The sequence below is a fragment of the Thamnophis sirtalis genome, unplaced genomic scaffold (genome assembly GCF_051295495.1).
Source record: "Thamnophis sirtalis isolate CommonGarterSnake01/CBP01778 unplaced genomic scaffold, rThaSir2_p1.2 scaffold_1, whole genome shotgun sequence".
Lineage (NCBI taxonomy): Eukaryota > Metazoa > Chordata > Lepidosauria > Squamata > Natricidae > Thamnophis > Thamnophis sirtalis.
Window position 1 is genome coordinate 70060466 of NW_028261381.1, and position 24706 is coordinate 70085171.

At 38.8% G+C, this 24706-nt stretch overlaps 1 protein-coding gene across 1 annotated transcript in view; it reads right to left on the bottom strand.

The window, feature by feature from the left end:
• LOC106551611 (NACHT, LRR and PYD domains-containing protein 12) overlaps nucleotides 1–24706 on the bottom strand; it is a 41649-nt gene that overhangs the window by 8754 nt on the left and 8189 nt on the right. The window contains exons 2-11 of the mRNA XM_087715662.1: nucleotides 14867–14944; nucleotides 12803–12973; nucleotides 11932–12102; nucleotides 11578–11748; nucleotides 11336–11506; nucleotides 10977–11147; nucleotides 10623–10793; nucleotides 6954–7124; nucleotides 6397–6567; nucleotides 6041–6211 (exon numbers count right to left, since the gene is read on the bottom strand). Of these exons, the coding sequence (XP_087571788.1) occupies nucleotides 6041–6211; nucleotides 6397–6567; nucleotides 6954–7124; nucleotides 10623–10793; nucleotides 10977–11147; nucleotides 11336–11506; nucleotides 11578–11748; nucleotides 11932–12102; nucleotides 12803–12973; nucleotides 14867–14944 (1617 nt within the window). The remainder of the gene's footprint in view (nucleotides 1–6040; nucleotides 6212–6396; nucleotides 6568–6953; nucleotides 7125–10622; nucleotides 10794–10976; nucleotides 11148–11335; nucleotides 11507–11577; nucleotides 11749–11931; nucleotides 12103–12802; nucleotides 12974–14866; nucleotides 14945–24706) is intronic.

Sequence of the window (24706 nt, forward strand, 5' to 3'; positions counted from 1 at the left end):
TCCTCACATACTTGCCCAGGTTTCCGCTGAAGATGTCTTCGAACTCGGGGAGTAATTTTTCACTGCTGTCATCATTGATGGTGTTGATGCCGGTTATCCCCATGCTCAGGGACTCAAACCACTACAAGCTGAGCAGGCTTGGGCTGCTCACCAACATTAGTGTGAGAAGCCTGTCAAATGATTTAAACTGCACCCAGAATGTGCCACAGCCATGGACAGGGATGCAATTTCCCTGGTAATCGCTGAGCCATAGTTGTTGGCATTTTAGCTGCTTCTTCCGGAGGCTCAGGATGGCCTTCTTCAGTGTAGCCCAGGATACGATGGTCAGGGATGACACGGTGTTGATTTCCATACTGCATGGAGCCCATCGATCTTGATTGTTACCCTCAGCTTCTTGTTTCTTGGCGTGCTGCCTTGCCAAATCTTGGTCTGGAATGCTTCTGTTGATTCTGCTCTTTTTTGCTTCTGCTGGGATTTTTAGATGTTATATCTGGCTGGCTTTGGTTGTCCCAACTGGTTTTTCACTGTTGCACATCTAGTAGGTTTGCGTTGCAGATTCAGGCCAGGTGCCTCTTCCGGTCGCACCTATGGCAGATGGCATCCCTAAACCTGCAGTTTGCCCTTGGATGGTTTCCTCTGCAGCCTGCACATGGAGGGAAATGTCCTTCAATCTTGTACACTGATTTTTTCTTTTCCAAATAAAGGCGGCACACTTCGTCCTTGCTGTCAGATGATAGCTCGTGTTTGGTAGTCTTGCGATGTACCGTTACAGCTCGGCAGATGGTTTTTGGACTGCCATGCTTTTGTAGCATTTATGTCAACTTTGTTGATGACTCAGTTGCTTTTGTCTCATCTAATGCAATTTGTAGTGGGAGGTTAGTCTTCGCTAGCAACATTTGTTGTAAGTCAATGTCTCTCACTCTGCAAATTATTCGGTCAAGCAACAACTCATCCAAGTCTCGGAACTTCCAGTATGCTGCGGCCTTGCAAAGCTCAGCAACATACTGTTTGATGGTCTCTCCTTCTTTCTGGCTGCACATGTTGAAATTTGGAGGACTTGGGTGCGTAGTGAGTCTTTAGGATATTCTCTAGCATGGCCCATGTGACCTTCTGGACCAGAGTTGGCTAGGATAGTGCCTTGGTGGTGTTGTTGAACACTTCAGGCCTACAGTAGCTCAGGAAGAGAACCCTCTTCCTGTTTTCTGATAGGCTGAGAAGGTCATTAACCTCCATGGAGCACTTGAACCTGGTCATGTAGGAGTCCCGGTGCGCCATGGCTGCATCATAGGGAGCTGGTTGGGCATGTGTAATCATTTCAATGAACTGAGACAACTTTGTATTTCCTGTTCAAAATGGCCATCTGGTGCCCAATGTTGATCGCTCTGACTGGGTTTGTGCTGGAGCGTTGTCAGCTCTTTTAAACTAGTCGTTTTCCAATAGGCATAGCAACTAAGTCAGCCAATGAGGGCTATTTGGACTCTGAAACAGTATTTGCCATGTGAGCAACAAGGAGACACGAAGAAGCCTGGCTTAACTGAGAACTGAAAGTGAAACTGCTTGTGTTTTGCTTGTATTTACTGCTACCTTGGAAAACCTGCTTTTTGGTATTGTATTGTATATTATTATTATTATTATTATTGTACAATTGTATCACAGCGGCCAGTTGTTTCGCCGGATTTGGCATTGGTTACTAGTCGGGCCCCACCCAGGGGCCTAGGACGTCGTAACGTATTTTCGTAATATACGTGCAGATCCAAGCAGTGCAGCTTTTTGCAGTTGACTGATGGTGATTTTGTCAATTTTTAACTGTTTTAAATGTAATTCCAGTGCTTTTGGAATAGCACCCAATGTGCCAATTACCACTGGAATTACCACTGCTGGTTTGTGCCATAGTCGTTGAATTTCGATTTTTAAGTCCTGGTATCTTGCGATTTTTTCATGTTCCTTCTCAGCGACCCTGCTATCACCTGGTATTGCGATGTCTATGATTGTGACCTTATTTTTCTCAACCAGTGTGATGTCTGGTGTATTATGTGCCAGTATTTTGTCGGTTTGTATACGGAAATCCCACAAGATCTTGACCTTCTGATTTTCGGTGACTTTTTCAGGCTGATGTTCCCACCAGTTTGTTGCTGTTTTAATATTATAATTTTTGCACAAATTCCAATGGATCATTTGTGCTACTGAATTGTGCCGCAATTTATAATCAGTCTGCGCGATTTTTTTACAGCAGCTGAGTATGTGATCAACAGTTTCGTCAGCTTCTTTGCAAAGTCTGCATTTGGCATCATCAGAGGATTTTTCGATTTTGGCCTTAATGGCATTTGTGCGGATAGCTTGTTCTTGCGCAGCCAGGATTAGTGACTCTGTTTCTTTCTTTAATATACCTGTTGTTAACCATAACCAAGTTTGTTCACTGTCCACTTTATCTTTTATTTTTTCCAGAAATTGGCCATGCAGTGCTTTGTTCTGCCAACTCTCCACTCTTGATTTTATCACATCTTTTCTGTATTCTTGTTTCGTCTGTTGGGCCTTCAGTAGATTTTTGTTCTTTACTTCGATTAATAGATGTTCTTGACTTTCTTTTAAATAATCAGCCAGTGCATGTTTTTCTTCTTCAACTGTTTGCTTCACTTGTAATAATCCTCTGCTACCTGATTTTCGGGGCAGATATAGTCTATCAGTATCACCACGTGGATGTAAACTGTAGTGCATTGTCATTAGTTTCCTGGTTTTTTGGTCCAAAAGGTCCAAATCAGCTTGTGTCCAGTTAACTATACCAGCTGTGTATCTTATAACTGGTATTGCCCAGGTATTTATGGCCTTGATTGTATTTCCACCATTCAATTTAGATTTCAAAATTTTCCTAACTCTGTTGGTGTACTCTCACCTGACAATAGTTTTTACTTCTCCATGCTTGATGTTATCCAATTGCAGAATGCCTAAGTATTTGTAGGCTTCATTTTCGTTGCATTTAATTAGTTGGCCATTGGGCATTTCAATTCCCTCACATGCAGTGATTTTACCCCTTTTTATGGATACAGTGGCACATTTTTCCATGCCAAACTGCATTGAAATATCGGTGCTGAATACTCGGACTGTGTTTGTCAATGATTGGATTTCTATTTCTGACTTTCCATAGAGTTTCAAATCATCCATATATAGTAAATGCGAAATTTTTTCAGCTTCTTTGGCTGTTTGGTAGCCTAATTTCATTTTTTTTAAGATTACTGATAGTGGGATCGTTGCGATGATGAAGAGAAGAGGTGAAAGTAAATCACCCTGGAAAATTCCTCGCTTGATATTAACCATTCCGTAGATCTCATTCCCTACTGCCGACTCAGTTCTCCATTGTTTCATCGCCTTTTCAGTAAAGGATGTAATATTTTTGCTAATGCCAGTTGTTTCTAAGCATTTTATGATCCAACTATGTGGCAGTGAGTCAAATGCCTTTTTATAATCAATCCAGACCATATTCAAGTTCGTTTTTCTGTTCTTACAATTTTCTAATATCATTTTATCAATTAGAAGCTGATCTTTTGTGCCCCTGCTCCTTCTTTTGTTGCCTTTTTGCTCTACTGGCAAGATGTTGTTTGTTTCCAAATAATCCATCATGTTATCTGCAATAATGCCTGTGAGTAATTTGAAGGTTGTTGGCAAGCATGTTATTGGTCTGTAGTTTTCAGGTGTTGTTCCTTTAGTTGCATCTTTCTGAATCAAGTATGTTTTTCCAGTTGTCAACCATTCATCAATTTGGCCCTTTTGTAAAATTTCATTCAGTTGCCTGGCCAATATTGCATGTAAATTGGTCAGATATTTGAGCCAGAAACCATGTAATTGGTCCTTTCCAGGTGATGTCCAATTCTTTACCTTTTTAACTCGATTTTTGACCATCTCAGTTGTTGTTTCTAATACTTGCATTTGTTTGTTGCCAATGCTTTTCTCAAAGTCATGTATCCACTTTGCTTCCTTGTTGTAGTCCTTTGCATTTTCCCACAATTTTTTCCAGAATTCAACTGTGGCCTGTTTTTCTGGTTTTTCACTTTTGGTGTCACCATTCACATTAAGACTTTGATAAAAATGCCGTTGGTCTGATCGAAATTGCTGATTTTGTTCATATTGGATGATTCGTGCCTCATATCTTTCAATTTTTCTAGCTGTTGCTGTTATCTGCTGTTTTACAATCTCTACAGCTTCATTGATGTTTCTTGTATCCAATCTATATCTTCTGATTAGCCGATCTATGATTTTGTTGTTTTTAAGCCGTTGCTCATGCATGTTCTTTAAGTTATTAGCATCTGCTCTTAATTTTTTGATTTTTTGTTCTAAATGGATTTTCCACTTTGGCTTTGATGCTTTTTCTGTTGTGTGACTAGGTACTTTAATTTTAATGCCTAGTTCATTAGTGACTATTACAGCTACGCTGTACATTAACTGGTTTGTTTCCAAGATGGATTCCGGTTCAATTGTTGAAAACACTGCATTAACCATTTTCATGATAGAGGCCAAAATTTTCTTAGGCACAGTTTTTAGTGATGGTAAACGTTGCCTTTCCTCATTAAGCAGAAAATGTTCCATGATCTTATCCTTCAATTCTTTTTGTTTTTGAGTTAGTTCATCAGTTGGTTCAGTGATAACTGGTTCTAGTAGTGGTGATGTTATTTCCTCCCCGAGAGCTTCTTCTGGGAGTTCTACTATAATGTCTTTAGTTGTGTCTTAAATATCAGTTATTTCCGCTTGTGATATTGTTTTTTGGGTTTTGCAATTTGCCTGAATTTCCTCATGTTCAACTTCACTAAACACTTTATTCCGTATTATAAATCGCCTTTGATCTGCTAGTCGTTGTTCACTAACATTTGAATCTGGATATTGTTGTTTCCATAATTCATACATTCGCTTTAAATAGCCTCTTTTTTCTGGCTCTGAGTTGTAGTAACAGGCCATTATGGCACGGTTTTCATCTGCACTATATTTTTGTCGTTTTGTTGGCTGGTCCACTTGTAGCCCACTTGTCGACGGATGTCCAGGGACCCCAACATCTGCCGCGGCCCTTGTTAACCCGCACGACCGATGCGGTATGGAATTCTTATTTGTTTTTTCACCATATTGTATGGGTTGGCGGGGGGTTTTTTTACGGGACCAGATGCCAACCTGACCCCAACCCTCCTCCTTTCTCATCCGGGCTTGGGACTGGCAACAGCGGAGTTGTTGTTGTTGTTGTTGTTGTTGTTGTTGTTATTATTATTATTATTATTATTATTATTATTATTATTATTATTCCAGCTAAATGATTTACTTGTGTGTGTTTTCTGAATGTGATTGTTGCTGCAAACTCTGACCAGCCAGGTCAGCTTCAGCACTTATTGCAGCCTGATTCAGCACAGCTTTGGCGGGTGGATCGGACTGCTGGAATACCCCCAATCAGCTGTTCCAGACTGCAGGGATTGCCACAGACCATTGCTGACTCCATGCCTCGCATTTTTGGCCTCTGGTAGGGGTACATTCGGTGTATAAGACACACCCAAATTTTCACCCTCTTTTTTTTTGCGCGGGGAAAGGTATTCTGAAAAATACTGTACACTAGTCTCTACATTGTACATTCTGGATGTTTGAGCCCCTTGCATAGCAATTCAATTGTTTTGTCAACTGGGTTTAGGGACAAGAAAAACACACTCAATTTTTGATTTTTTCTGACTACTTCTGCAAAATGTCTGCTGCAAGATTCAGTCAGGGTCTTTCCACCTAGCCTGCAGATAAATAGAATGAATAATTAAAGTTATTTGTTGAAAAATAAACATAGAATGTATTTTGTAGGAATTGAAGAAAATTTGATTATTATGCACAGAAACATAGCAGCCTCTCCCTGGATATATTTTCAAAATATTAACCATCAAAAGACAGTTGCGGAGATCAACCACAGCTTGAACTGTCATTGTACACTGAAGATCGCATTTAATTTCATTGTACGAGGTGCAATGACAGTAAAGTAAAGTAAAGTAAAGTAAACTAAACTAAACTGAAAGAGGGAAAAATCACTTACTGTATTGTTTCTATTTTACATTCTGGATGACTGAGCCCATCACACAGTAGTTTCATTATTTTGCCATCTGTGTTATTAAGCAACAAATGTAACTTTCTCAAGGTCTGGTTTTTCCAGAGTACTTCTGCAAGATGCCTGCTGCAGCATTCTGTTGGGATGGATCCAACAAGTCTGCAAAAAAGTGTGAAAAAATTACCTTTATCTTCTGACAAAAATGTCTGGAATATATTCTTAAAGGGAATGAAGGGAATATTATTCTGAATGACAATTGAACTGCCTCCCCCAGTTATATTCTCAGAATTGTAATGGTCAAAAACAGTGATGTAGATCAAAATGAAAGGGGAAAAATCACTTACTGTAGTGTCTTTATAGTACATTCTGGATGTTTGAGGCCCTCGCACAGCACTTCCATTGTTTTGTCATCTTCATTGTTGAGGTACAAGAGTAACACGCTCAGTCTCTGGTTCTTCCTGAGTACTTCTGCAAGATGCCTGCTGCTAGATTTGGTGAGGCTCCGTCCAATAAGACTGGACAAAAAGTGAGGAAAAATAACAATTATCTGTTGAAAAACAATCATGCAATTTATTCTTATAGGAATTTAAGGGAATGTATGGCAAATGAATTGCCTCTCCATTTTTGCTTCTTGGATGAGAAGCAAAACATATTCAAAAGAAAAAAATAAAATCCAGTTTTTGCACAAATGTGTGTGGGGGGGGGAACTCATGCTCTTGGGACAACCATAACCTGGATGATTGAGAATATCCATGGACAAAACCATGGAATGTATTTTAGAGGAACTAAAGGAAATGTGATTATGTGGGGCAAATCCTCTCTCTAAATACATTTCCAGAATATTAATTGCCAAAGGATGATTCCGCAGAGGAAACTGAAAGGAAAAATAACTGTCACTTACTTTAGGATCTCTATTGTACATTCTGGTTGTTTCAGCCCATCGCACAGCACTTCCATTATTTTGTCATCTGGGTTGTTGAGGGACAGCATTAGCTCTCTCAATCTCTGATTTTTCCCCAGTACTTCAGCAAGATGCCTGCTGCAGGATTCAGGCAAGACGTCTCCATCAAGTCTGCATAAATGATCCAAAAATAATTATTATTTCTTTTTTTTCCTTTTTTTTCAATTTCTAAATATATATTTTATTCATTTTCAGATTCCATTTTACAATCACTTATATACTGGATATTTGCTATAAGAAAAGAAATAAAATAAAATAAAAAAGAAGACACAACTCATCATCATTCACAACCCCACCTGACACTTCCATCCTCCATACACCCCATCTTTCCCCTCCAACTTTCCTTTCCTCCCTCTAACACTCCCCTCCTACTTCCCTATCCCCTCAAACCTTCCTTTCTCCCCTTCCTCCTAGCATTCCCCTTACACCCTCCTTACATTCCCCTTACTCCTTCCTTACTCCTCCCTCTTCTTTCCCTCTACCTCTCCCCTTGGTGTATTCCTTTATTCAACTCTTATTGAGCTATAATATGATAAAAAAATAAAGAAATAAAAAGTAAAATAAACCAAGGGAAAAAATAAAAAATAAAGAAGGAAAAGAAAAAAAGAAAGAACAACCGTATATAAGTGCATTCTTCTTCTTATTGAAACTATATAAGCTCCCACCCACCCACCCCCCATAAATCCCCATCCCTAGTCCCCCCGACTTCCCAGGGCCCACACCTGGCACTGCCTTCTGTTAAACCCCTTCTAAAGTATCTTATGATCGTATGAATTCAAAATAAAAGTAATATATATATATATATATAAAATAGATAAAAAAGAGATTACAAATTATAAAAAGGAAAAGAAAAGAAAAAAAAGAAAAAAAGAAAAAAAGAGCTCTTTGTATTAAGCTCAGCCCCCCATCTTTATTTATATTTAGACAGTATAAATCATTCTATATGTATTCTATTCTCGTCTCTTGCTTCTTTGTTATTTACCCCAACCTCCTATAGACTCTCCAGTTCGTCTTCCTTAACCTTATTTTCAAATAAAAATTTATACAAATTTGTGCAGACATCAGTTTACGATCTAGCTCAAAATAATCTCACCAAGCTTTCCCTTCTAATAAGATTTAAGCAGCGTGGATCTATCCACATATTCAAATAATACTTTACACAAAAATCCGTTTGCATTCTATCTTAAAATACTCTCCTCCAGCTAACCTTATATTCAAATAAAAACTTATACAAATTTATACAGACATCGGTATACAATCTAGCTCAAAATAATCTCACCAAACTTTCCCTTCTAATAAAAATTAAGCAGCGTGGATCATTCCACATATACTTTACACAAGAATCAATTTGCCTTCTATTTTAAAATAATCTCATCATGCTTTTCCTTCTAATAGAATTTAGACAACGTAAATCATTTCGCATGCATTTTACCCTTGTCCTTTGCATTTAAACAACATAAATCATTCCGCGTGCATTTTACTCTCATACCTTGCTTCTCTGATGTTTACCACTATTTCCCATAGTCCCTCCAAATAAACTTTCTTAACCTTATTTTCAAACAATAATTCACACAGAGGTCAATTTACCTTTTAACTCGAAATACTCTGATCAGGCTTTCGCTCCCCCTCCACCTATCTCGTGTTACCCGACTCCCTCCTCCCCAACTAAAGTTCAATAAAGTTACCATCACCACTCTCTTCACTTTAGAGTCCTGGACAGTTTAAATTAAAATTCAGACATACAAGTCCCGTGAAGTATACATTCAGCATCCACATAATTCAGTCCCAATATCGCACCACCAATATCCAGTTCCACTTTTTCTACCGGAGAGAGATCGCAAACCCCCATTCAATCCAAAACTTTGGCGAATATTTTGGAATGTCTAAATCCTCGGTCTCCGCTCTTCTGCTTCTCCGAGAGAGGGAAAGCTACCCCCTCCATCTTGCAGCCATGTGGTCTGCTGCTTGCCTTCTCCTTCGGCTTGTCTCTCCTCTTTTCCAAGTAAATCAGGAAGTCCCGCCTTCAAAGTCTTATAGTAGAAATCTCGAGCCTCCGAAACAGAATTGAGACGAAATCTTTGATTCTCAAATGTGATCATAATGCCGGCTGGGGCCTCCCATCTATATTGAATCTGGTGGTTTATAAGCTCCTTAGTTAGGAAAGTATAGCCTCTTCTTGCTTTTAACATCTGGGATGGTATTTCTTTGAAGACAATCAGTTCCTGCCCATCGATTCGCAACCTGTTATTGTAAAACTTTTGCATAATCGTATTTCTGGATTCTTTTGTGGAGAAATATATAATTATGTCCCTCGGGAGCTGTCGCTGTTCCGCTACCATCGAGTTCTGGCGATAGATTTTCCAGATCTGCCAATCAAAATTAAGTCCCGGGCTTCCCACCGCATGGCTGAAGGCCTCAACAAAGGTCTGTTTCAGATTCTCTCGCTCCTTTTCGCGCAATCCTCTGACTCTTATTGCAAATGCCTTCTTGTTAAAATTTATCATAACGAGCTGTTCTTGAGTATCTCTAATTTTTTGTTGTAAAGTTTGAATATTATAGTCAATTTAGAATTAGCCTCCTCCAAGCTTTCCAATTTATTCTCCATTTCAGCGGTATAATCTGTCAGGGTAGACACAGCTACAGACGTACTCGCCTTCAGTTGGGCAATTTTAGACTTTAAATTACCATATAGCTCCAATACAAATTCCTTGATTTCCTGTTTAAAATCCTTAAGTATTTGAAAGAGAAATTCCTGTGTTAAGAATTCTCCAGTAGAGGGCGTAGGAGACAAGGGCAATGATTTCATAGTAGACTCTTTAGATTCATTCATAGATTCTTTAAGCACATTCGTAGAAAAACGCTTCGCTTTTGACCTGGGTGGCATTATAAATAAACAAATAAACAGCGCTCTCGCTCCCCTCTGTTTCCAAAAGAAAAAAATTATTTTGTTAAGGAGCAGTCTGCAGGAAGATAAAGCCGGCTAAGTACGTCCCCTATCAGTCACCAACGGAGAGAAATCGCCATTTTGAAGTCCGTTTAAACAAAGAAGCCTCTGTGACAAATGAGGCTGGTGTTTAAGATAGTAATAAAAGCAAAAATCTCACAGGGGTGGGACCCGCCCGTATTAATCCTAGCTTCAAACAACTTTGCTTTGTCCTGGGGGGGGGGGAGTCGCCTGTCTAGGGCTGCAAAAAAAACAGCTGAGAAGAACTGGCTGGAGATAAAGGCTCTGCTTACGCTGGATCTAATCTCTGTCCACAGCCAAAAAAAGAGAGAAGGCTGTGAACTACGAATAGACCCTAGCCACAGAGTTAAAACTCCCTGCCCCTTTCTGGCCAAAAAGGGGTGATATCTATGATCTTATTTAGATATACAGACCAGATCTCTGAGAGGAGCTCCGTTGAGCCCTCTTCGGCGACAGGCTCCGCCCCCTGGAAGCCAATAATTATTATTTCTTGAAAAATAAGAATGGACTATATTTATATAGGAATTGAAAGGGATGTGATTATGTATGGCAACTGAACAGCCTCTCCCTGGATATATTTCAGGACTATTAACTGCCAAAAATACAGATGCACAGATCAATATGAAAGGATAAAATTCACTTACTGTAGCTTCTTTATTGTACATTCTGGATGTTTGAGACCATCACACAGAACTTCCATTCTTCTGTCATTTGCATCCTCAAGGTACAAGTACAACTCTCTCAAGCTGTGGTTTTTCCTGAGTACTTCTGCAAGATGCCAGCTGCAGGATTCTGTCAGACACTGAATATCAAGCCTGCAGAGAAAAGCCGAAAAAAAATACAATTACCTGTTGAAAAACAAATATTTTTATGGAAACTGAAGGGAGTGTGATCATATATGCCAACCAAACTGTTTCTCCCTGGATATATTTCCAGAATATTATCAGTCCATAAACAGTTGTACAAATGAAACTGAAAGGAAAACAACAACCACTTACTCTAGTCTTTGTATTGTACATTCTGGATGTTTGAGCCCCTCGCACAGCAATTCCATTGTTTTGTCATCAGGGTTATTTAAGAACAAGTATAACACAGTCAATTTTTGGTTTTTCCTGAATACTTCTGCAAGACGTCTGCTGCAAGATTCAGTCAGGGTCTTTAGATTTAGCCTGCAGATAAATAGGCTGAATAATTAAAGTTATTTGTTGAAAATCAAGCATAGAATGTGCTTTGTAGGAACTGAAAGAAATGTGATTATGTACAGCAATTTAACAGCTTCTCCCTGGATATATTTCCAAAATATTAACCATCAAAAGATGGTCCTGGAGAATAAACTGAAAGGGGAAAAATTAGTTACTGTATTGTTTCTATTTTACATTCTGGATGACTGAGCCCATCACACAGTAGTTGCATTATTTTGTCATCTGTGTTATCAAGGAACATATGTAATGTTTTCAATCTCTGGTTTTCCCTGAGTACTTCTTCAAGATTCCTGCTGCAACATTCTGTCAGGATCTTTCCACCAAGCCTGCAGAAAAGAGTAACCATCAAAAGATGGTTGCGGAGATCAATCAGGAAGGGGGGGGGGAAATCACTTACTTTAGTCTTTCTATTTTACATTCTGCATTTTTGAGTCCTGTACACAGCACCTCCATTGGTTTGTCATCTGGATTATTGAGTGACAAGTATAACGCACTCAATTTCTGATTTTTTCCAAGTACTTCTGCAAGATGCCTGCTGCAGGATTCAGTCAGGGTATCTATAACAAGTCTGCAGGGAAGAGTCCCCCCCCCCAAAAAAAAACCAATTACTTCTTGAAAAACAAACATGGACAACTGAAGGGAATGCAATAATGTATGGAAACTGAACTGCCTCTCCCTGGATGAAATTCCAGAATATTAAGCATAAGAAGCCAGTTGACATTACAAACCAAAAGGGGAAAAAATCACTTACTCTAGATTCTCTATTGTACAGTCTGGATGTTTGAGTCCTCTACACAGCATCTCCATTGGTTTGTCATCTGGGTTCCTGAGAGACAAGTTCAATATTGTCAATCTCTGTTTTTTACTGAGTACTTCTGCAAGATGCCTGCTACTGGATTCATTGATGGTCTTTCCTGCAAGCCTGCAGAACAGAATATAGAAAATTACAGTTATCTTTTTAAAAAAGAAGCCTTGAATGTATTTTTATGATTATTGAATGAAATGTGATTATCTGTGGTATCTGAACTGGCTCTCTGCAATTATCTTCTCAATTGTCTAAATGAAGTATCTTCTGAACTGTGTAAAGTTGGTGCTGGGAACTGAGTGTGTAACTAGCCTAGGGAATAAATGCTTACTGGAACTTGCTGAGTCTTCCTGGGTATATGCTGTGCAGTTCTGGGCATGCTTGCCACCTTACAAGCATAAACCACCAAATAACAAAAAGATTGTTGTAAATTTCAAATAAATACTAAAAACTTGCCATAGAATTTTAAAAAATTTAAGTATCTTGAGAATTTACAAAGAATGACCAAATATAGAATATGTAAAGTCTATCTCTAAACTTTTATCACTTTCATTGATATTTGAAAAATTGCTTAATGATCATTTATAGACTTCTAAGCTCCACTACTAAAAATCCCCACTCTCCATCTCATATCTCCCAGCAAACTATTTTCATGGTCTTTCGATTATGATGACAGATCAAATTGTATCTTGGAAAACAGTTCTCTGAAGAGAATATGGTTAAATATCACAACTGTAACTGTCTTTTCATGGATACTTTCCAGAACTCAAGAGAAAGCATCACACATCAAACTGAGAAAGAAATATGGAACATTCACCCTAGTGTGCCTACTTTACAGTCTGCATGTTGAAGCCCCTCACACAGCAATTTGGCTGCTCTGTCATCTGTGTCTTCAAGGGACAACTGTAATACTTCCAATCTCTGGTTTTTCTTGAAGACTTCAGCAAGGTGCCTACTGCAGGACTCTGTGATGGACCATCCATTCAAACTGAAAGAACAGCAATCACTCAGAAGAATTAAAATGATACCTTCTGGTTAGTAGTATCACATATAAAAATAGATGGTAAAAACAATAATAATTAAAAATAGTTAAAAGCAATAGTTATGGGCAGTTAATCAACAAATTTGCAGAGTTTATATTCTCTTACATTCCATTTATTTTATTTTTAAGGCTCAGAATAATCTATTTTGTGCCAGCACTAATGGCTGCCAAGCAGCAAGGTAGTGAAGTGGATATCTTCCCATTCCAGTGACATGCAAGTTCAGGCAGAACTTTGAGAATTTTTTGATCAATATTGTTCAATGGCAATGTAAATCTAGCCACAAGCTTGACATAGGCTGAGGCTGGGAATCCAGTCACAAGTGAGAAATGCAAAGAAAAACACCAAGAAACCCAGTGATGGGAAGCCTGACAGATCTGAGGCTTACAAAGTTGTTCTCAGCATTTGCTCTCAAGGAATGAGGTCAATCAATCAACTACACTGAGCTCCCACCCAATACACAGCTGTGGCAGTTTCCTTCTCAGCTTTGGCTATTTTGCAGGTTCCTTTCCTACCAAATCTCTCAGATCTTCCAAATTCTTCTATATTAGGAGTTGTCATGGGGTGAAAGCAAGACATCCTGGGGGTTTACTGGACTGAACTTTGGCTCCGCTACTACTGGAATCATCCAAGCCAAGACTATTGTCCAGGCCAAGAAACTTCACTTTCTCTCCATCCTCCTTATCAGAGAACATGACCAGCACATTTATAATAACTTTGAAGTCAAGCATGGCATTTTAAAGAATGAGATAACCATGGCCAAAGCCAGTTTAGATCATTTAGTCCAGGGATATCAAACTCCTGGCCCGTGGGCCCGATGCATCATGCACTGGCCACGCCCACCCCCATTTTAGCGAAGGGGGGAAGTACGCAATATGTCATGTGATGACAAAGTGATGCCGCAAGTTTGACACCCCATCTAGTCCATTATTTACACACATAACTATTATGCATAGGTTTCTGTGGTGGCCCGGCAGGAGTTGGTAGAGCTGCCGCTAGACTCCGATGGCAAGGGGTCTTATGAGTTGGACTTGGAGGAGATGGAGGACCCTGGACAGGGTGTTAGGGCTCAGCCGGAGCTGTTAGAGCTGCCACTAGAATACGACAGCACGGGGGCTGGTGGGTCGGTCTTGAAGAGGGTGGAGGACCCTGGATGGGGTGTCGATGCCACGCAGGGCAGGAGGAGACGTGGTGGCCACCGGATACCTGGGGAGCATTGGATCAAGGGGAATGTTCCTGCAGGTATTTGGGAATTACGAAGGAGGAAACACAGGAGATGAGTGCGGGCCATCTTATGGACAATCCATTCCGACCACATCCAGACCGTCAGACCCGGGGGAAGGGCCCTGCAGTGGGGGATAGTGTTGTGGCTTGCTAGGAGCCTTTGGAGCTGCTATCAGATTGACACAGAAATCTTCTGTGAGTGGTTTCAGGAGGCTCACAGGAGAAGATAACAAGTAGCTGGGGCTCATTAGGGATCTCCTCCTGTGGATAAAAGACTGATGGTGCCACGCCTTAGTGGCAGAAGTCAACGACGTTCGTTTGTTCATTAGTTCCATTCCGGTTCTAGTTCGTGTTCATGATTCAAAGAAGCACTTGGATAAGTGATTTGCTTTATGTAAACCTGGTTTGTGAGAGTTTGTTTTTGCATTTGCTGTTTAACTTTTTGCCAGAGAATTTATCTATGTTTATTTTGGGCTCGCAGCCAGCTTGAGCCGGGACTGATAAAGACATTCCTTTGCAAGCTGTGTGTGGCTGTCGTTTCTGAACGAGCAAAGAGGGGGTTCAGAACAGGTTTCTGTATCAATAACATCTAGGATAAAATTCATGCAGTTTCTTACCTCAGGTATGTTAAGTTTCTCAGCTTTGTCAGTGCTTTAAAAAAATCTTCCCTATATCTTTCATCCAAACTCCATTCCCTAGAAGGAAAACACATTTTTGTTGTCAGACTTTTCCTTCAGTATTTCCAGTTCCTATAGTTAGGAAATACAATTAGCATTCCAGTCTATTTGTAAAGTAACCACAATAGCAATAGCAGTAGACTTATATACCGCTTCATAGGCCTTTCAGGCCTCTCTAAGCGGTTTACAGAGAGTCAGCATATTGCCCCCAACAATCTGGGTCCTCATTTTACCCACCTTGGAAGGTTGGAAGGCTGAGTCAACCCTGAGCCGGTGAGATTTGAACTGCTGAACTGCTGATCTAGCAGTAGCCTGCAGTGCTGCATTTAACCACTGCGCCACCTTGGCTCTTGAATAGATGTATATAAATAGATGTATTCCTGTTCCAGTATGGGAAGTGCACATGAGATTGGCTTATGACTACTCCATTCATTCTCACCCTGTTTTAGTCATTAAATGAAGCACAGGATACACCAGGGTTTCAGGGGGAAGTTCCAGGACAGAATGGGACAATTTGCTGTGGCCAACCGCCATAGTAAACTCACCATGAGACAACTCACTGTGGGACAATTTAACAATTCTATTTAATTATTTAAAAGAAATTAAAAATATATTTTAATTCTTGCCATTTACATTTCATTCTGTCCCTCCTTTTGTATCCTTTCTTTAATGATTCTATCCCATCATTTCTTTGATATTAGTGTAATTCTTGTCCCAAAGTGAGTTTTTCCATGGAAAGTTAGCCATGATGAACCATGATGAATTGTCCCACAGCAAGTTGCCTGTGGTGAGTCAGCCATGGAAAGTTGGCTGTGGAAAGTTGGCTGTTGTGAATTGTCATAGACCCATTGCTGGAGATCTAGTGCAGGCTCTGCCATGGCCTTCCCCACCACTGAGGTAACCCCATGCTTTGCTTCCTTCCATTCAAGCTCCCTGCAGGCTTTTAGCCTGTTTCCCAACCTTCCAGATCCCATATGCTTCTCTTTCCCTGTCATCACCAATTGTTCAATTGTCTTTCTGTAAGCAAGTGCCATTTTTAAACCATCTGCAATGAATTCCGGGAGTGGCCCATGTAGCCTACTGATGGACTAGCTTGCTCATCTTCTTCAATATGATCTATGGGGTGCTGTGAAAAACTGTGGAACCAGAGATGGCACTGCTAACCTGCATGGCCCATTTTCAGAAGTGAACACCATTTGGATTGACCACAACTCAGTTGATCACTCTGCAAATGGTGGCCAAAGCTGGGATCATGCCACATGGCCCATGAGCAGAGTGGACTTCCCTCCTTCCCTAACTAAAACTCTGGTGTTCCAGAGTTCTTTTTTGCAATGGGTGATTCAAAGTGAGGAGGAGAGCATGGGACCCAGTGAGGTGGGAAGCAGAATGAAGGCCTGTGGGGAATGGACAGGTAGATGGGAGCACATTGCAGCATTCCTGCTGTTAGTTGGTTGCAGCAGCCATAGGTTCAGACTTGAATTGTAAGTAGCTTTTGCTGTGGAAGAATGACATCTATTGGCGAAATCTGGAATTCCCCCCTCCCCCTATGATACACCTTAAGAGAAAACAGAACTTTTGGTGACTTGATACCCCTTGGATAACAAGAGAGCTGATTATTGGAGAATTCTGATGTTAATCTTTGGACATTACTAAAAGAAATAACCGGAGAGAGAGAAAGAAGATTTACCGGACCAAGGGGACCCAGAACATTTTCATATAATTACTTAACTCAGGAGGGTCACATGTAAGAATAGGAATTAATGTTATAATACTACTATCAAAGGAATATACTGTTACTGCCATTGGTATTGTTATTGCTATAAGATTATTAATTCCACCAAGTTTTGATATTATTGGCATTAGTATTGATTAATTAAGGAGATGGTTTGATTACAATTTAATCAATAACTATAAGCAATTCTTTCTTAGAATTTACTCTTAGGTTAATAGAATAGATTAATAGATTAATAGAAATATAGGAATATTATAAGTGATATATATATATATATATATATATATATATATATATATATATATATATATATATATATATATATATATATATATATATATATATATATATATATATATATATATATAATTCTCTTTCTATCCTATAATAGTTGTTTTCATATAATATACGAATCTATTGATACCACCCCTTAATATTACTTAAAATTGATAATTGAGTAGAGGAAGAGGGAAGAGGAGAGGGAAAGGGAGGAGAGGGAGAGGAAAGAAGGCAGAAAGGAAGGAAGGAAGGAAAGAAGGAAGGAGGGAGGGAAGAAAGGAAGAAAGAAAGAGAAAGAAAGAAAGGAAGAAAGAAAGAAAGAAAGAAAGACAGACAGACAGACAGACAGGAGAAAGTTACGAGGGAGAGAAGAAAGTGGGAGTTTTGGAAAATAACTAAATTAGGGATCCAATTCTTCCAAAAAATGAAAAGCACTACAAATCTAATGAAAATTGGCACGGGGAGGAAGCCAGCATCCCAACCATCTCTAGTGGCTGCCCTTCGAACCAAAGATCTTCAGAGGATATGCTACAGAGAGAAATATCCAATTCAACTAAGGAGCTTCAGATGATATTATAGACTATGCAAGAGGTAATGGCTAAAAATCACGAAGAACTAAAAAAGGATATTAGAGAAATAAGAAATGATACTGGAGAACTAAAGGAGAGGATGCAGAAGATGGATGATAAATTTGAGAAGTTCCAGGAACAGATCAATAAACACAAACAAAGAATAAATGGAATAGAAGGAAAGTTGGAGAATGAGATGGGGAAATGGAGCAACTGAGTTCTAGGCTGATTCAGGCAAACAAAGAACTTGAGTTAACGGTCCCCACGTTAGAATCAGAGTAAGCAGCCCAATTTCTACGGTTTCAGACTGTAAAGGAAGAAAAAGGCGAGGATTTACCAGACACGATGGCAGACCTTATGGCAAAGGCTTTGGGAATAGGAAAGGATGAGATGGCAAGTGAGATCGACAAGACATATGGAATCCAGACAAACTACGCAAAAAAGAACAATCTACCGGCTTCCGGGGAGTGGCCTGTCGCCGTCGGCAGCTTAACAGAGTTCAGAGTTCTGGTTCGTTATCTACTCAATATCAAGAAGATAACTCTTTTTTCAGACAAGAAAAAAGCAGTGAGGAATCTCAGCTGGTAAGAATCTTCTTTGAAGTTCACAGTTTGTTTCTTTTTGGGCTGTGGACGGAGGGGGAGGATCAACCCAAAGCTGAGTCATTCAACTTCGACCTGAACTTCGCAGCTGTTATTTACAGCACAAGACAGGAACCCCTCCCCCTTAGGACAATCTTTAGAAAACAGACTATTAAAAATCAATACGAGCAAAGACCAAACTTGTGAACTTTAAAACTTTTCTCTATCTGAAATACCAGCTTCAATGTTATAAAAACCTCTTTTGTTTAATTGTCTTCAAAATGGCGTTTACAGCTTCTGCATTTGTTATCTCTGGCTTCCTGCTACAGAATCAAAGAAACAACCTCTTATAATTTAATTAGACCTACTCCCTTAAAGCCTTCAAAGACTCTTTGTTGTTGATACAGAGACATTCCAAACATTCCAAACAGACTTTCTCTTTTGAAATCCTCCGTAAAACCCTTTGTAAAAAAAAAAGGGTGGGGGGAGGAATTTCTTTTTCTCCAAATAGCACAGTGGATTAGCAATTTAGAATAAATAATTAAAACCAAAATATAATGGCATCCAAATCAACCTCTGTGAAATTACCTCCGAAAACGTCTCCCATACCTGGCACAAAGTTGCAGCCCCCACCATCTATGCCCCCTAGTGGAGACGTACTAACAAAAGAATTTTTCCTGGAAATGTTCAAAGAATCCAGAGAACAGAACTTAGAAATGTTTAGAGAGTCCAGAGAACAGAATCTAGAAATGCTTAGAGAGTTCAAAGATGAAATAAGGAATGAGATGGAAGTTCTATATGACAAATTCGATACTAGGGTCACTAAAATGAATGATAATATGATGGGAATTGTAAATGTGATAACAGAATATATTTCTGGAATGGAAGATAATTTAGAAATTCTCAATGAAGCTAAAACTAACCTGATATCCAAAACTGAAGTGGTGGAACAAAAAATTGATAATGCTGAAAAACAAATTATTATGATACAGTATAAGCAGATGGAGCTTGCATTAAGAGTGAGGGGGCTGCGTGAAGAAAAGCAGGAGAACTTAAAGCAAATGTTTTCTGAAGCTTTTGACCGTCTGGTGGGAAAACCGGGATCCAATTTTGATTGGCAGATTGACAAGACTTTTCGTGTTAACTCATGGGCGGCAAAACAAAGGCAACTTCCCCGAGATGTGGTAATATACTTTGTTACAAGAGAATCTAGAAATATGATATTACAAGAGTCTTATAATACTAAGCTTCAAATTGGTGGACAGGACCTGATTGTTTTGAAAGAAATACCACCTCAGATGCTAAGAGCCAGAAGAGATTATGCTTTTCTGGTGGAAGAGCTCAGAAAGCGTCAGATACAGTACAGATGGGATGCCCCATTCGGTATTATAGTTACAATAGACAAACAAAGATATCGTCTCAGTTCTGTATGGAAAGCTCGTGATTTCTATCATAAGATTCTGAAGATGGGATACCCTGAATCTTCGGGATATGGTGAAAAACCATGAGACGAACAAGATAAACAGCAAACCACACAACCATCAGATAAAATGTATCATCTCCCTCTCCCGGAAGGGCAAGGAGTCAAGGAAAAAAGATCCAACCGTATGACCACCAGACAAACGGATAAACAAGCTACTATGCAACAATCTCAACAATCGTTGGCCACTGATCAAGGAGCTATTGCAACAAGCTCAGAAGCTGTGGGAGGAGCCAAACCAAAGGTGAGACAAGCCTTGCGGGAGGCTCTAAAAAAGCTTCAGGCAACCAAAAATGACAACTAAGATTTTGACATGGAATGTTAACGGACTGAACTCTCCACAGAAAAGAAAGAAAATATTTCATTATCTCAAACAGTTTAAGAATGACATAATTTGTTTGCAAGAAACTCATATCAAATCAACCGATCAAAAATATTTGTTTAACCCCAAACTGGGCCAACATTTTGCGACCTCAGCCATGGAAAAGAAAAACGGCATAGTAGTATACTTAAGAAAAGACATTAAAGCTGAGCTAATTGAAGCAGATCCCTTTGGAAGATATATTGCATTAGATTTAATCTTAGAAGGGAAAAAGACGTTACTTTTGGGAATTTATGCTCCTAATCAACAACAAGATGGATTTTATAGAAATCTCCATGCTAAATTAGTACAGTGGGACTTTGAGTCTTGTATACTATTGGGTGACTGGAATGGCGTGATCGACACCAAAAGAGATAAGAAGACAGCTCGCCCGAACACCAAATTTCGAGCTAAGTTACCCAAACCCTTTTTTGACATGCTGGACGACTTTGAATTGCGAGACGCTTGGCGCGAGAGGCATGCAGAAGAATATGACTTTACCTTTTTTTCCAACAGACATCAATCTCTTTCAAGGATTGATTTTATACTAATTACAAATGATTTACTTTGCAGGGTGAAGAAGACAAAGATTATGGTGAGAGTTCTTTCAGATCATAATCCAGTCTGGATGGAATTGGGAAGGGTAGCCCAGGCAAGAAGGTCCTGGAGGTTGAATGAAAACTTATTTAGATATGAAAAGTATGTTAATGATTGTAAAAAATTGCTATTGGAATATTTTGTTCTCAATATGAATAAGGGTACATCTATGGAATATGTATGGGATGCAAGCAAAGCGTATATGAGAGGAGTATTAATGAATATAAACAAAATACATAGACACAAACAAGGGCAAAACCGAAAAGAATTGGAAGAGGAAATTAAAGGGAAAGAGTCAGAATTAACATTGAATCCAGGAGATACAAAGATTAGGGAAACAATTGCTATATTAAAATCTCAGTTTGATATGCTGATCTCTGACCAGGTAGCCACCAGTTTATTATATGCTAAACATAATACTTTCTGCAATGCAAATAAACCCGGTAGGTGGTTGGCTTATCAGATTAGAAAAAAAAAGAAAGCTCGAAATGTATCCAAATTGTGTTACAGAGGGAAGGAAGTGTTTCAACAGGAAGAGATTCAAAAGGTATTTCGGGAATTTTTTACAGAGTTGTATAAAGGGGATAAAATTAAGGACGTAGATATAGACAAATACCTAGATAAAGAGAAAACCCCCCTAGTTAGAGAAGAACATAGGCATAAGCTGAATCAACCTATAACCTCTGGGGAAATTTTGCAGGCAATTAAACAATTAAAGTTAGGGAAAGCACCAGGCACAGATGGTTTAACAGCTGTTTATTACAAAAATTTACAGTTAGAAATGGTAGAACCCCTCAGAGAACTATTCAATAAAATTCAATCGGGAGGGAAAGTGCCCCCTTCGTGGAAGACTGCGTTCATATCGTTGATACCCAAAGAAGACCAAGACCTTACCCAACCAAAAAATTATAGACCTATTTCATTACTCAATGTAGATTATAAAAATTTTAATTAAAATATTAGCAAATAGGCTAATGGGGGTAATTCAACAATTGATACATACCGATCAAACTGGTTTTATACAGGGCAGACAAATGAAGAACAATGTTAGATTAATTATTAACGCTTTAGAATACCTGGGAAAGAACAATCAAATCCCGGCCGCATTCATATTTTTGGATGCGGAGAAAGCCTTTGATCGAGTTAATTGGCAATTCCTGCTGAAGACATTGCAAAAAATGCAGATAGGAGATGGATTTTTACGGTCAATTGGTGCAATATATCAGCAGCAAACAGCCCAGATCATTGTCAATGGAAGTCTGACAGACTCCTTTCAAATTGAAAAAGGTACAAGACAGGGCTGTCCTCTGTCCCCATTATTGTTTATTATAACTTTGGAAATACTGTTGAATAAGATACGGGGCTTGGGCGGTCTAAAAGGGATTAAAATTAGACAGCAAGAATATAGAGTCCGTGCATTTGCGGATGATCTGGTTATAATATTGGAACAACCACAGGAATCTAGTAGGGTATTATTGAACATGATCAATCAATATGGTCAAGTCTCGGGATTTAAAATAAATCTAGGAAAAACCAAAATATTAGCTATAAATATGACTATCAAACAGAAGGAAGAACTGGGGGCGATGCTAAGATGTGAGGTAGTTAAAAAAGTTAAATATCTTGGAGTCAATATTTTAATCTCAAATGGGAAATTATATAAGCATAATTATGAACCACTTTGGCATAGTATACAGTTGGAGTTGAAAAGGTGGGAAAAACTGCATTTGTCCTTGCTGGGTAGAATAGCGGCAGTAAAAATGAACATTTTACCAAAATTTTTATTTCTTTTTCAAATGTTACCAATACTTAAAAGAGATGCGAATCTTTTAGAATGGCAGAAGGGTATCAACAAATTTGTGTGGGCAGGAAAGAAGCCGAGGGTAAAGATGAAAATAATGCAAGATGCACGTGAAAGAGGAGGATTGAAATTACCTAACTTAAAATTATACTACGACGCAGTGGCATTATCTGCAATTAGTGACTGGATTCATCTAACTAATGACAGAATTTTGAATATCGAGGGATATGACTTGTTATATGGTTGGCATGCTTACCTGTTATTTAACAAAAAAATGGATAAGAAATTTAAAAATCATATCTTAAGAAATGCTTTATTGCGGGATTGGAAAAAATATCAACATAAATTAAATGATAAAGTGCCCATGTGGGCAATTCCTAGACATGCAATTGAAAATATGAATGTAGAACAAAAACACGATAGAACCACCTATAGACAACTTCTTATCTCAGAAAGAGGGGTGATGCAACTAAAATCTTTAGAGGTACTTAAAGAAGAGAAGGTAGTTCAAACGTGGTTTCAGTATGGTCAACTACAGGCTAGGTGGAAAACAGATCAAAAAATTGGCTTTGTAAAAGTTGAGGATAATTTGTTTAAACAAATAAGAGATCAAAGCTCAATGCATATAAAGAGGATATACAATGTACTAATACAGATGGTTTCTGAAACGGAACTGATTAAGGATTGTATGATAAAATGGGCTCAGAATATCGAGGAACCAATAATGCTTGAAACATGGGAAAGAATCTGGGTAAGAAATGTGAAATTTACACAAGCACAAAACTTGAGAGAAAATTTTTATAAGATGTTTTATAGATGGCACCTAGATCCTAAAAAGCTTGCCTCTATGTATCCAAATGTTCAACCTAAATGTTGGAGATGTGGTTCTTGTGATGCTACAAATTTTCATATATGGTGGACATGTCGTAATGTCAAGGCATTTTGGATAAAAATATGGTGGATCCTGCAAAACATCTTCAAAAGAAGGATAAAATTTACCCCCCAGTTGTTTTTACTGGGTATATGTATTGACTTTACAGCAGCAGAGACTAATTTGGTTCTGTATTTAATAACGGCAGCAAGACTCTTGGTGGCGCAGTATTGGAAGAAGAAAGATTTACCTACAATTCAAGAATGGACTTTGAAAGTTATGAACTTAGCCGAAATGCCCAAAATTTCAGCATATCTCAAAGAACATTCAAACGAGAGATATAAACGAGACTGGAAAAAATGGATTGATTACATAAAAAGTAAATATGGGACTAAGAAACTCCAGATAGCGTATGCTTAGTATCAGTAACAATTTAAATTGTTTAAAATTTGGGTAACAGTAAGAAGCTGAGTTCAATGTAGAGATATTTTAGACTGTGATTGTCCAAAAGTTATACCACATATGGTCTTTGGGAATTCGGGGGGAGGGAAGGGAGGTGGGGATTTAGGGGGAGGGGGGAGGGGGGAAATACAATATGTGTTAAATTCCATGATTGTATTTGTATACTGTGGCTTTTCAATGTTAGTGCGAAAATAGAACAAACCGAATATACTGGAAGGTAATAGAAATATACCGAAGGAAAGGTTGAGTGAAAGAAGGAACTAATTTTTCATGATGAGGAAGGGAGAATACTAATTGTAGAAATAATGTTAAACAAAAAAAAGGTATCACTGGTTGTAATATATGCACCTAATGAAGGTCAGGAAAAATTTTATTATAGACTACATAGCATTATTTGAGAGATGGGAAATGAAAATGTCTGTTTAATAGGTGATTTCAATGCTATAGTTGACCAGAAATGGGACTATAAAAGTGGAAAGAAGAGAAAAGGAGCTAGGAGAATTTTGCCAAGGTCATTCTTCCAAATGGCTGAAGAACTTAATATTTATGATGTACGGAGAGAAAGATGTCCCGAGGGAAAGCAATATACCTTCTACGTGAATAGACAGGAATCCTGGTCAAGGATAGATATGGTCTGGATGTCGATGGAGTTAATTTCGGAAGTGAAGGAGATAGATATAGAACCCAATTTATGGGCTGACTACAATCCCATGAGGATTATAAGAGCCAAGGTGGCGCAGTGGTTAAATGCAGCACTGCAGGCTACTGCTAGATCAGCAGGTCAGCGGTTCAAATCTCACCGGCTCAGGGTTGACTCAGCCTTCCATCCTTCTGAGGTGGGTAAAATGAGGACCCAGATTGTTGGGGGCAATATGCTGACTCTCTGTAAACCGCTTAGAGAGGCCTGAAAGGCCTATGAAGCGGTATATAAGTCTACTGCTATTGCTATTGCTATTATGTGGAAAAAACAGAAGGGCAGTTATTATTGGTTATTCAATAGAACAATCCTAAAGGATCAGGAATATATTAAAAGAGTTAATCAGGAAT